This window comes from Phocoena phocoena, chromosome 21 (assembly GCF_963924675.1).
Source record: "Phocoena phocoena chromosome 21, mPhoPho1.1, whole genome shotgun sequence".
Lineage (NCBI taxonomy): Eukaryota > Metazoa > Chordata > Mammalia > Artiodactyla > Phocoenidae > Phocoena > Phocoena phocoena.
Window position 1 is genome coordinate 12,910,648 of NC_089239.1, and position 13,471 is coordinate 12,924,118.

At 52.6% G+C, this 13,471-nt stretch overlaps 1 protein-coding gene across 3 annotated transcripts in view; it reads right to left on the reverse strand.

The window, feature by feature from the left end:
* Nucleotides 1-13,471, reverse strand: part of RBPMS (RNA binding protein, mRNA processing factor) — a 187,251-nt gene that overhangs the window by 12,562 nt on the left and 161,218 nt on the right. The window contains exons 6-7 of one of the 3 annotated variants that reach the window (XM_065899841.1): nt 12,504-12,631; nt 9,672-9,803 (exon numbers count right to left, since the gene is read on the reverse strand). In XM_065899841.1, the coding sequence (XP_065755913.1) occupies nt 9,672-9,803; nt 12,504-12,631 (260 nt within the window). Of the gene's footprint in view, nt 1-9,671; nt 9,804-12,380; nt 12,632-13,471 lie in introns of those variants that run through there. The other 2 variants (XM_065899843.1, XM_065899842.1) reach the window with 2 other exon arrangements.

Sequence of the window (13,471 nt, forward strand, 5' to 3'; positions counted from 1 at the left end):
TTCCTTCTCCGCTAGCAGCCACTGCTGGGCTAAAACCTGGCCCAGCGAGCCCCCTTTTCCATGCTCACTCAGCAGCACCTAGGCTGGGGGCCAGGCTGCCTAATGGCTTTCTGAGTAGCCTGTGGCAACACGTATCGGCTCTGATAAGGAAGGGATGCTTCCCGACACCATCCACGCCAGTGGTCTGGCCAGGAAGCCTTTTGAGATTCTGCTCCTATTCTTTTAGAAAGGGTCCTGGGCTCTTGGCCCCGCGGGGTGTCTGTCTGCTCACTCTGCTGAGCCCCACCTCCCCCGTTAGGTTTCCAGAATGAAAGGCCAGCCCCAAACACAAATGGCTGGTGATGCTCTGTGCACTGGCAGAATGTTCCCATCCTGTAATGAGGAGAATGTGAAAAAACAAACAAAAGGGCGAGTGCACTATGGCTTTGACAGATGTCCATCTATTGGCACCGTCAGTTTTGGCCCTGAGCCTTTGGACAGAGGCGAGAGATGCCCGTTTACCGCTGCGTCCGTTTACACCGAAGAGGGACGACCTCCCCACCGGCCTGTGAGCAACACAGGAAGCAGCGCTGGGCGTGGTGGCGGGAGAGCAGATTACAGCGAAGGGGGAGGCTGCCAGCACGGGGAGGTGGCATACTCCCAAGCATGGCAGGAGGAAGACTGCTCTTTACTTGGGTCTGGCCCAAACCGGTTCACGTGAGAACGTTTCTAGAGTGGAATGTGATGCTGGGAGGAATTTTACCCTGGCAAATCAACTTCCGTAGTTTAATGAGATAAAATCCGCAGCAAAACCCCTTTTTCATATGGCATCTTATTCACATCTCCAAAGCATAAACAGATGAAGCAGCGGTCTGGCCGATGCAGAGGTGCAGGGGGCCTAAGGCATTGATGGAGACCTTCCGCCTCATCTTACCTGACTTGTACAGGTGGGGAAATCAGCTGAGGGCTGGGTTTTCTGAATGATGTCCACCATGGTCACAGAGCCCAGTGGGCTTGGGGCTGGGTCAGAATCCAGGGCTCAGGCTCCACCAGCTCTAACTTGATTCCAAAACCTGGGCTGTCTAGGAATGGGCCCGGGAGAGCCCACGTAGTACCCCTGGCCTCTCCCCCTGGTCCACATGTACAAGTGCGTGGAGTTCCCTTTGACCCCATGGGCCTCCTTCACAGAGCGGCTACTTCCCTCTGGCTGTCACTGCAGGGTGAGGGGCCACACTGGGGCACTCTGTCCCAGCTGGGAGAAGAGGTGTCTGGCCTCACTTACTCAGGAGGCTTCATAGGACCAGGGTGCAGCTTCTGCCTACACCAGGACTCCATTTCGGGGAAACCGCTGGGCCGGCTGTGCCTTAGAGACCCGCCGGAGCAGCACATCAGATATGACTAGAAATCAGTTTACCAGCCAAAGTGGGCCCCCGCGTGGGCAGAGGGCAGAGCTGTATTCCTTGGGAGCCACCAGCTGGTACTGAAGCTCATTTAAGACAGAGCCAGAGTCCTTTCAACACTCATAGCAATTAAGGGGACGGGGACCAAAAACACTGCATGCAGGTAGGCTAAATACACGTCACGGGGGGAACTTAGGGGGGTAGGCAGGGCAAAGGGAGAGAAAGAAAGAGGGGACGTGTGGAGGCAGGAGGCCGGGAAGGGAGAGGGAGGGCAGAGGGCAGAAGGGAGGGAGGGGAGGAAGAGACTCAAAGAAAAAACTCATACCTACCCACGGCTTACGGCTTTGGGCATCTGAATCCACTTGCTCACTAAGCAAAGGGCAGAGGTGGAGCTGCCTTCCCGAGACAGGTGGTAAAGGATGGGGTGGGGACTTGGAACCTAAGCACACACTGGAGGGGGCGGGTCCGTGCGCACCGGGGTCGGGGGAGCGCGGTGGTGACAGCTGGTGCTGCCCGGGTGCTGCCGGGTGCGGGGCGGGAGCGCTGAGCCCAAGGAGGCCAAGACGCGTTGGTGGTCAACGGAGGAGGCACGGGACAGGGGCTGCCCGAGGAGGGGAGAGCCGCAGAGTGGCTGGCAGGAGCCTCGCTTCGATGCAGGTGAAGCCCCTCCCGCCCTGCACGCCCGCTCCAGCCTCTCCACGCACACACGGCGTCGCACTCTCCCCCGCCGGCCGCGGGCGACGGGCGGGCCGGCGGATGCTGAGCCCCGGGCTCCAGGGTGCGATGCGCTCGGCCGAGCAGAGGTGAAGTCGGCCCACTGGCTGATTCTCAGGGAGGGTGTGGCGGCCACGCAGCAGACGGGCCCCGAGATCCATCCCTCTCGTGCCCCACGTCTGGACACCACCGCGCCTGCCTGCGTCGGCTCTGTGAGGCCACTTCCTCAGAAGGCAGGTGGCCGAGCCCGCACTTCTCATCAGCACTGTCCCTGGGCCCGCAGAGCACAGAGCAGCAGAGCTCACTGGGCAAAACCCGAGCTCAGGCAGCCAGCCCCGGGGAACAAGCTGCTCTGTGCTAATCACCGCTGTCTGGGAAAACACGGTTCTTCCGTAACACCCACTCAGGCTGCTCTTCTGCTGTGGTTTTTGGCCCCAGGTCACTCGCGGCCACTCCTGCCCAATGCCTAGGGGCTACTTAGATGCGTCACAAACACCGGGGAGACCCATGATTCCCCGACTCCAGCTCCAGGGACAATCCAGCAGGGATGCAGTCTAGGCAGCTGACCACCCTGTAAGGCAACGGTCCTGTCTGCAGAAAAATGCACGTGTGCTCAATCACACATACACAACTGCATGCTCACAACCTTGTATGCAATTCCAGGGGCCTCAGAAACCCCTGCAGGAGCCTCTAACATCACTCCTACGGTCCAAGCTAACACTGATCTTTACTCTGTGCCAGAGACTGCGAAGCACATCACAAAAACTGTGACATATAAATGAATAAGCAACACAGAAGACGCTGGGACCCTTCCCCCAGAGCTTCATAACGCCGACAGCTATTACTGTCACGATTCACTATCCAGGGCCCACACTGGGATGCCACCATGACACTTCTGCAGGAACGCTGCTCTCAAATGCAGTGGCCCTGCAAGGGTAACACGGAAGTCTCCATCACCTCAGCCTCGTACCAGCTCCTGTGACTGGGGACAGACTGGTGACAGACAGGAGGGCAGCCAGAAAAAGAAATGACTCAGAGCAAAGATAAAGTGGAGCGCTAGAGAGAGGAGAAGGAACCCATAGAGATAATTCCCATCCTCTTCCATTCGTAGATGAGGAAACTAAGGCCCAGAGGATTAAAATACACAAACTTCATGTCCCCAGTAGTGTTGCCAAGGACAGGAAACCCTGACTGGGCTCCAGGGTGGGAGCCCTGCCTGGTGCACTGGCCCCCGTACGGTGGTTTGTGGGGCGCACAGTGTAAAGTACCGAAACGGGAATCATCTGCAGCGTGCTATCCCCGAGTAGTGATGACTCCCATCATCCCACATGCCTTTGGAAACAGTCATGAGAAGTGCTTACCAGGCAGCTGACTCAACTCACTTGGTTTAGCAATGTTCTTCTCTACGGAATAAAGGGACAAGTCTAGACCAGTGGTTCTCAAGAGTGTGGTCCCTTGACCCCCAGCATCACCTGGGACATATATCAGAGATGCAGAAACTGCAGGGGTAGGGCCCAAGCACCCGCATTTAACGAGTCCTCCAGGAGCTGATGATGCATATGTATGCTCCAGTTTGAGAGACACTGCTCTTGAACAGGTTTCCAGAAGTGTGTCCGGAAGAAGTGAGATGCTCTGCAGTCAAGTACGTTTGAGAGAAAAATGCACAGTCTCAGCAGATTCTAGATACACATTTTTTTGGCTCTGAGAAGTTTAAACAAACCTGTTTGACCTGATTTAATCCTGGGTTTCTCAAGTGTATCTGATCACGTAATCTTTTGAGTTACACAGAAGTGTTGAGAAACGCTGGTCTGGAAGGCCCCTTCCAGTGGTGACGTATGGTGGATCCAGGAGGCTGAGGCACGCTGACACAGCATCCAAGTTCCCAGCTCTTAACAAAACTAATTAGGGCTGGAAGACGATCACCAGACCAGCTGGTACCCTGGATGTCTAATCCATCAGGAGCAGTGAAGATATTCTTACCTTTCCTAATGCAGGTGCCGTCCCTGAATGCAGATTTCCCAGCACCACAGTCAGAACGAAGCTTCCTCTCCTTTTTAAGGCATGGATATTCTTAGGCAGGTTTCCACCACTGTCCCCAAGAAGGAGCCCTGAATACCCTGCCAGGGCCTTCCCAGCATTGAGCCATTGGCCGCAGCCACTCACGCAGTTTAATTATAAGCAACTCTGCCCCACTGACTCCCAGCTCTAAGGATCCGATCTTACGCAGCATCACCAAATAAAGCACGTCAGGGCCCACGGCAAACTTCGTTGCAGGCTGCCAGGCTGAGGAGAGGCTGCCAAGGCAGAAGCACACTCTGGTCCAAGAAACTCCAAACTCACCAAATAGACCGGAGTGGTAATTGCAATACAAAAAAGATGACCCTCTTTATGGGACCAGTTATAGGGTTCTTTTAAATAGCAATCCTCCCCATTTCTAATAAAGCATTCACCCAAGCTGGAAGAACGCTTTCCAGGAATTCCTCTACTTCATGAAATGAGGCCCGTGAAGATCATCCTCTAAAGGGACATCCACACCCACCGGTCCCCTCTGCCCCCTCACACTCTTTCTTAGCAGACAAGGAGGACACGAAATGCAATCAGCATTCTTCACGCTACTTGTTTAGCACCTAATACTCCTTGCCTAGGGCAATTAAACAAGTTGCCAACACCTAGACAAAATGTCAAGGTTTACAGGAACCGGTTCAAAGGTTTAAGTTTGCCATCTGACCCACCCGGAGAGCTGGGGAGAAGGCCACGCCCCAGCCCGACCCCGTGACCCCGTCTGATCTCCCAGTCTGAATGGTGGGACGGTGCTGAGGCCTGAGCCCAGGCAGCGACAAGGTCCAGACCTCAAAAGCAAGGTCCGAGGCCTGTGAGTACCTCCCGCTAAGAGCAGTCAAGGCTGGGCTTAATTAAACATAAGCCTTCAGGGTTAATTTTCTCTCTTGGGCTTTCAGACTCTTTCCCCATCTGTCCCAAGCACAAACCAGGCTCTTGCTTCCAAACAGGCAGGTGAAATGTGCTCAGACATCCCAGAAATTCACTCAAGACGCCACTCGGGTCGAGGGCACCCAAGCATGTAACATCCTGTGTCAGATTAAGTCCACAGCGGTTGCTTGTCATCCATTTTTAATTTTGTCAGACTGTTAATTTTTAACTCTGTTTGCTATCAAGGGCCATCAGAGATCTCCGGGAGCCGAGCTCGGTGAAGCGAGAAGCACTTCGTGGCAGAGTGGATGAGTCTTGGAGTTGGGTTGTCCCACTTTGCCATCCAAGTTCTGGCCTTGCCCACTTCTTGAATAAAACATGATCCCATTTGGAGCCGACTTTCCTTTTTACTCCTGTCACAATTAGTTTTCTTCACGGAGTTCACTTTCTTTTTACGGAGGCTACATTTTACATTTCCGAAGTTTCTCTGTAGCCTTGGTTTTGTTTCCGAAGCAGTTAGAATTCACGTGCTTTCGGATGGTATCTGGGTGACTATTCCCACCAAAGGAGACCAAACACCCTGGGTGGACGGCCAGCTGACCCCACCTGAGCCTCCCCTCAGCTCACACCACAGCGACAGGCTGCCCTCCTGGCCCGGCCCCAGCTGCTTCTCTTCTTCTTTACCAAAGAGTGAAGCCTGGACCCTTAGGTTTCTGCTGGCGGGGTACCAGTCCTGAGTCCCTGCAGCCTAACTGCTTCTTAAGCTACAAAGGTGCTCTGGAGCCTCTGGGTCACGCCTGAAGTTCTGACCCCCCCCACCCCCAAAAAACAAGAAAGAAAAGAAAAAGAAATGAAAGAGCTATTTTACCGGTAATTACTACTCTATGCCAAGCGCTTTACTCTTTCCCTCAAAATAACCCCAGAGAACAAGCGTTCGTTCTTCCTACTTATAGATGAGGAAACTGAGGCTCAGGGAGTTTACAAACAAACAAACAAACAAGCTTGCCTAAAATCCCCAAGTTAGCAGAACGGACGGAAATTGTCATTAAAATTCGACCTGCTGGATTTTAAACACGGAGGGCCCTACTGATTACATGCCAGGCCCTCGGCACATCCCGCTGTATGGGCGGGCGGCTCAGTAGTCAAGAATCCCAAAGGGGAGGCGGGCTCACAGACAGCACTTACAGGGGAGACTCACTGAGACTCGGGGACGGGCCCTCCCTGCTCGCGAGGTCGGGGAGAACACACACAGCATCTAGGGAGCGTAGCTTTACAGGAGCAAACGGAACACGCTTAAGAAACCTGGAAAACACAGCGCACCAAACGAAGGCAATCCTGCTGCCGCCCCCCAGTCAGGAAAGCCGCCCAGTATGGGGAAGGCTGGGCCTCAGTGGCGTAGCAGCAGCTCTGGCCAAAGGAACAACTAGACCCAACAACTCTGGGAGAATGGCTCTGCACTGCTTCTGAGAGGCCAGGGAGGACGGGGTCAAGGTTTGTGTCGCTGCTTTATTAAGAGGATCCTTAGTTCTTCAAATACCAGACAGCAAGAGGAGGGGAGGGAAGGGACGGATGGGACAGAGAGGGTAAAAAGGGACAGAGAATTTGCTGGGCCAGGAGTTGGCCCCCCTGGGGGTTGGTTCAGCCACAGGACTATGACGAGAATAATCTCCCCCCGAGGCACAAAGTGTAACACCATCGCCTGGAAATGAGGCTGGGCAGAACCCTAGTGGAAGGACTGTAGGAAGAATGAGCTAGAAAGCCCAGGGATGAACAGACCGGGTGACCAGCAGCTGGAGAGTTCAGGGACAACAGCTCTGAGTGAAGCAACACACACGAACCACTTGGTCTCTCTGGGAATCCAGCTGTTTCCCGCTCTTGATCCATTTCCTGTCAGGGACAGGTTTTCTTCAGACAGGCGTGTCCGGGCCTGGCTGTAGGGACTTCCTCCGGGGGACAAGTTCTCCCAGTGCTGGCACAAGCTGCAGAGACCACACCGCTGGACGCAGGGCAGGTGCCGTCGCTCGGTGACGTCGGTGGCTGTCATTCGAGGCCTCATCTTGCTCCCCTATTCCTCATTCACTCTTTCCAGCCTCTGGTCTTTCATTTGGCTGCAGCCCTGAGGACCCTGCGGCCCCATGAGTGTCAAGACATGCTCGATGTCCTTAGTGTTTGAACTAGCAGAGCTTCGTGGGTAGCCAGTCCTGGGCTTTCTTCTCCTCGAAGATTCCAATGCTCCTTAAAAGGCTAACGCTTTCTAAGCCCTTACTGTGCGCCAGGCACCCTGTTAAGTGCTTTAACACGAGGGACGATTAGCCCCACTTCAGGTTGAGGAGCTTGTTCAGGGGAGGTCGTGTAAATGGCAGCGCCTGTGTCTGACCAGGTAGCCCCAGCAGAGGCCAGGCCTCGAGGGGCAGGCAGAGGAGGAGGCCCCCCTGGGGGGGGGGAGGGGCTGGGAGAAGAAAGGGGGGCCCTGTGCTCCCTGGAGGCTGGCGCTGGGAGCACCATGCCTGCCCCGCCTGCCTTCAGGCTCTTATGGGAGTTAGGCCAGATGCTCCTAGGTGACCAGAAAGCCAAACAAAACAGGGAACTAGACAAGGCTGATGTATGCAGGAGACGGAACACCAAGCAGCGGTTTCTCCCCACCCTCTGACCTTCACGGAGCTGCAGGTTTAGAGAGAAAAGTAAATGTCAGAGGATTAACAGTTTCATTTATGGCTGAAAACAATTCAAAGCCTTGAGCTGAACGGCCTCAAAGTCAGCGCTGCGGTCCTTCGAAGCCGTGGTCTCTGTGCCGGCCGCAAGCCCCGGGCTGCAGGCAAGACAATACACAATACCCGTTTGGGAAGGCCGGGCCTCCAGAATGAGGACGTCCGGGTTGAGCGTGGATGCCGCGCGGGAGGCGCACAAGCAGGGCGCGCAACTCCTGCCCCCGCCCTGCCCTCCGACAGGCTGGCCGTCTGGTGAGGGGCTCAAGCTGCCTCCCGTGGGCTCTGTTCACGGGCCCGCCTCTGCAGCATTGGCTACTGCCTTCTGAACAGGAGGGAGAAGCTGAGAAATCAAAGTCCTTCCCACACACGCCTGGGTGGGAAGCACGGCCGCCCTGCCGCTGGGGCTGTGCTCCACCGAGTCCGCACTCACGCCTGCCCTGTTCCCTGCGCCCTCGACCCGCTACCTCTCACTGGCTCCGTACTTAAATCAGACTGACGCCGGCCAGGACCTCCTTCTTCCTCTCAGTATTCGCTATGGGACGCAGGGACAGAGGAGATGCCTAACGAGATGCGCTTTAAAGAGAAGTTCACACACGCAGTTCTTAAACGCTGCATAGTGAACACCTGGCCGGGGGTCCCGCAGTCAGGCCGCCCATACACCATCCTAGGCTTCTCTCTCCTCCACGATCTCGCTTCCCTATCTGCCTGTGTCTTCTCCCCCATGGTTCATTCTGGTATTTGTTTTAGGTTTAGCCTTTAAATTTTTTCCAGTGTGTCACAAGGGACCTCCCTAGGGGCACGTCTTGCCCCGGGAAGTCCGTGGTATGATTTTAAAACCTTCTGTTTATGTGCAGGTGATGCGTTCCAGTTACAAGCTACACAGGAGCCCTGGGAGAAGGCCTGCTGTTCCTCGGGGCCACTGAGGCCTCTGAGGAAGAGACGGGCAGTCAGGACTTGCTCTCTCAGTCCCACTTACCTGCAGAAGTTTCAGGCCCGACAGTACGATGCTGGTCAAGGGAAAGAGTATTGTTTCTAGAGTGTCGTGAGGGCAGTGCATTTTACTGGCTTTCTCTCAATCCCAGCAGCAACAAGACTGACAGCAAAAATGAACCCAGACTTAAAAAGCTGAGATTGTGTGACTAGGAGGTGAGAGGAACTGTCTGGACCTTCTCGTCGGAGCATAACTTTCCTAAAAGTCATGAATGAAACCTTCCTCTGCTGTTCACAGTGACTCACATAATATATTTAATAAACTTCAAATACCATGACGGTGAAAGTAAGCTGGATGATCATTGCTTACAATGTGAACCATCTTCTTAGAAATCGGATGCTCTTAGAAACAGATGTTCTTTCATCCCTAAAAGTAAGAAGGCAGTACTGAAGCTTACAGTCCGATTACGTTATCCAATAATTCTTTAAAATTGATGTCACATAAGCATCTTCAGTTTAGAGACGGAGGCACACGACCACAGGTGGAAGCTGGGCAGACGTAGAAATATGACGCAACTCCTTTTCGACGACAATTTCTGTCTCTCTTGGGTCCTCCTTCTGGATCACACAGACTGAAAACACTTCTACCCTCGTTGAAGCGAGATCTCCTGGCAGATGTGACACATGGATGCTAGAATGAGAATCTTCCAATAGGCAGCTCTTGAGGGTTCAGGAGCCCAAGAAGATATGAGCAGCAGTGAGGCCTCGGCTCTGGACCAAGTCTCCCTGGGATGCTGAGTCCTTCTCGCATATAAGGTATACCGAGTGTCACGGGCCCAGGTCTCCCAAAATCTGAGATAACATCTTAGCTCCAAAATCGCATCAGCATGAAAACAAAACGCTGCAGTCTACTTGAGATCGTTTTTTCTCTAATTAAAATTTTTATTGAAATCTCAAATGTTACCAAGAAATAGTTTTTGCAAAAGGGGGAAGAAAGAGCTAACAAGCAAATTCAACATGGGAGCTCCCTCTGCTGGTCTGCAGTAGGTTGATATGTTACAAACACATTCCCAGAGACAAATCTAATTTGCTGGAGAAGTGGACAAAAGACAGGTGTGTTGGGCTTTGCCTCAGGAGAGAAACACTAGAAGAAAAAAAAAATCCACGTCTCAAAACAGAGCACAACATCACTAAGAAAAGCAAAATTATTTAAAAGCTGATCTCCAAAGACATAATACGATTTCCAAAACAAAAATGGAATTAGCCACTAAGAGGACGCTCCATTTTGGTCTCCCCTCTGCTCTACCTCCAGTTAATAAAAATTCTCTCAGGCCCTCTGGGTGAAGGTTAAGTTCTGATTCCCTCGTCTCTGTCTCCAAGTCTCTTCTTACAGGCTTCCCATCTAGTTACAGGAGAAAGATCCAAGGAGTCACTGGAGCAAGGCCTTTCCAAAATTCCATCAAAGAATTAGTCTTTGGTGAGCCAGCACTGAGGTGTGGAAAGAGCTGGGAGTCAGGTGAGCTGGCTCTGGTCATGGCAGAGCCACTTGCGACTCTGGACAACTCTCTCCTCTTCTCCAGTCTGTTTCCTCATCTGTAAAATGGGTCAGACCAGCTGATCTGTCAAGCCTCTCCCAGTTCATTCTACGATTCTCACACTGGACAAAGACATTTAAATGACCATATTTGTTCATCAGTCTTTAGGATACAGAACCCAAGCTTGCACTGGGAATGACCCCAAATAAGAAGTGGGGCTGAGCACAAGGATCTCACTGGTATCAGAAGAGAGTCCCACCAACTGTAGGACTGATGTGGCAGGACCAGGTGGATTCCCGGCTGGGAGAGCCTCAAGGTCAAGGAAGAGCTCACGGGGAAGGTGCCACCATGGGCGATACATCCCAGTTAAATAAGCGTAACGGTTGAGTCCATGTAATCTTGGCACTGTCTCTCCTCATCCTTTCTCACAATGGCCTGGGCTTTCTGATCTCTTAAGACTTTTTACCCTCCTTCTCCCACCGTATTCCCCAGAATGACTTTTGATTTCATCCGTTATATGAATGAAGCAAGGGCAAATTACCCAGACATCACGGCCAAAAGCCGCCATTCGCAGTCCTTTCTGGCCACTGTCAACTCCTGCTTTTCCAGGACAGTGGTGAAAGGCTTTGGTACTGATTAACCAAAGCCATGGGTATTTAGAAGACTAGGCAAACTTGGCACCATTTCATGGTATTATTAACATTTGCCTCCGTTGTCAATTGGTCTGTATCTAGGCAGCACAGGAAGAGGTGGGTCACATATCCCCAGATGGCAGGGGTGGGCCACAAACACAGGGGACTTTCTGAGTTGCTCCACGGCATCTACAAAATAATCTAAGGTCACTACGAGCGTTCTGATAACTCGGCAGAAGGTATCAGCCCGTTTCCTTTCCCTCTGCCCTCCCCCACTACCTGCCGTTGCAAAGGGTGACCAAGCACTGACACGGACAAAGGTGGAAAATGCAACAGGGAAGGAAAAGCAGAAAGCACAGTGAATCCAGAAACTGGGTCACCAGTTTCGGAAGAACCCCCGTTACTTTGTTTTCGGTGCCAAATACTCTCCCCACCACCACCTTTCTCCTCACTACTTGTACTACTTTCTACCCCCTTCTTCCAACACAAAGGGTGAGCACTTCCGAGGCCCAGGCACCGAGGCCTTCTCTTTGTAGTTTGCCTGCACGGTCCCTGGGAAGCTGGGCTGTCCGTGCACATACGAAGCGTCAACAACTCAGCTGAGAGAGGATGGAAGGAGGTCCAGCTAAGAACACTCCCGACCCCATGGCCTGCCTGGGAGACCCTTGCTGGGGCCGCTTATAGGTGTCTTGCACAACACAGTAAGTTGTGTACAACGTAAGACTTTTAATTATTTCATCCAGCCTGGTACACAAACACTAAGCAAAACAAACAAAAACCCCACCTGTTCAGGCTGGTAACTTTTTAAAAACAGGCTTTCCTGCTTTTAGAGGAGTTACACATGCAGTAAGACAAATGAGAGCTGTATTCTTTCTATCTTATTTGTCATTATCGATCATCACGCTGAATCCCAACCTTGATTACTACTACTGGTACTAAAAGCAAAGCTAAGAGGAACATCGTTTCCAAGGGAAGAGAAAGGATTGGTAGGTGGACAGTAATCTTTGTGAAGAAACAGCGGAGTTTGTTTATAAAGCCCAGGCTATTTTAACTAAGAGAGCAAGCTGGTCAGAAGAGACACCTCTACCTTGACCTATAATTACATTTAAGACACTATACTGTACCTCCTTTTCTACAGGGTCTCTTAAAAATGGAAAAAAGGAACCCTTAATCTCTTCTTTAACATATGTATCATAGCACATAACCTTCCTCCTGGAAGCTCCCAGCTCGCTCCTTCGTCCCTAGAGCTCCCAGAACACAAGAGAAGAGACCTCGGCACACAGGAGCACACGCAGATAGGTAGCTCTTGGAACAAGCGCACGCCTTCCTCTGCAGCCCTTCCCCACGGCAAGGCACACACATCTCTGCTCCCATGACACCCTCTAGCTGGCCGGGGGGGTGACCTGGGCCCAGTCTCTCGTGTGTGATATGAGGGTGAGATCATTAAGGAAGAGAGAGGTGTTGTTTGGGGCAAACATCAGGCAGTGGGTGATATCATTGCTGTCAGACGGTCCTCGGAAGTCCTGGAGGAGTGTCAGCTTGACTCAGAGGGGATCAGTAATCTCTCGAAGGCGGATCTGTTAGCTGGATAGGGGTTAGTTGTATGGTGTGCCCTGGGGAACCAGGTTTGAAAGGGCTGCTGGTGGAGTGAAGTCGTGGCCGATGGGTATGAATTACCTGGGCATGCAGTGAGGCGGGGTAGGTGAAAGCAGGAGGTAGAGCAGGCGCTAGCTCCGCTGGGTACAGAGGGTACGGGGCCCACACTTCAGGGCTACTGGGGTAAAGTGCAGGCACTGTGAGCTCATCTGCAAGAAAAGAATAAGGGAAGAGTTAGTGGTTACCAAACAGCTGGCTCCAAACCAGAAACAAAACACCCAGTGTAGCCCCGAGCCCCATCAATGTCAGAAGTCAAGTCGCTCTCGTTCTTTCAATAACCTGTTGGCTTCGGTCCCCCCAAACACTGATCAAGAGAATGGTAAATACAAAATGGACAAAAAAAAAAGCAAGAAATCTGCTTCCTGTCTGGCCTGCTGAGATCTCAGGCCCGGGCTCCACCCTGGACACTCTGATGTCTTTCCAACCGTAGCTCGGGGGAACCCACGAACAGTGGGGACTTCCTGCACCAAACAGCAAACGGGGTCCTCCGAGGAAAAGAGGAAGAAAGAACTAGGAGGCGATCTCCCACGAAGACTCACTGCAGAGCCTTTGGGAGAACGGCGACAGACCAGAAGGATGGGAGGACTTTCCTGTGAATCAGCACAATTACTACTGACAGGTATCAGGATCACCAAACGTTTTCTGTTTAGAAGCGCAAGGCCAGACACTGTGCCTACAGGGCACGTAAGGTGTCAAAAGTTCAGAGAACGGAAGTGCAAAGCCTGGGGTATGCCGATTAAAGTTAAGCCCCACAAAAATCCAAATAAGGACGTTCACAATTGCTGTTTACACAGATTTTATTTTCTAGGGGAAAAAAGATGAGTCATGTTGCCAACTGACTGGTCTAAAGGGACCTCGTGGACCTCCGATTCCACTCAGGTCACGCTGCAGTTTGCCGGGTTGAAGGGCAAGTGCCGGGCCTCAGCATGGATCAGGAAGCAACCCATTAAAGTAACAGCAAACACACAAGGGAGCGTCTCAGCAAAGGC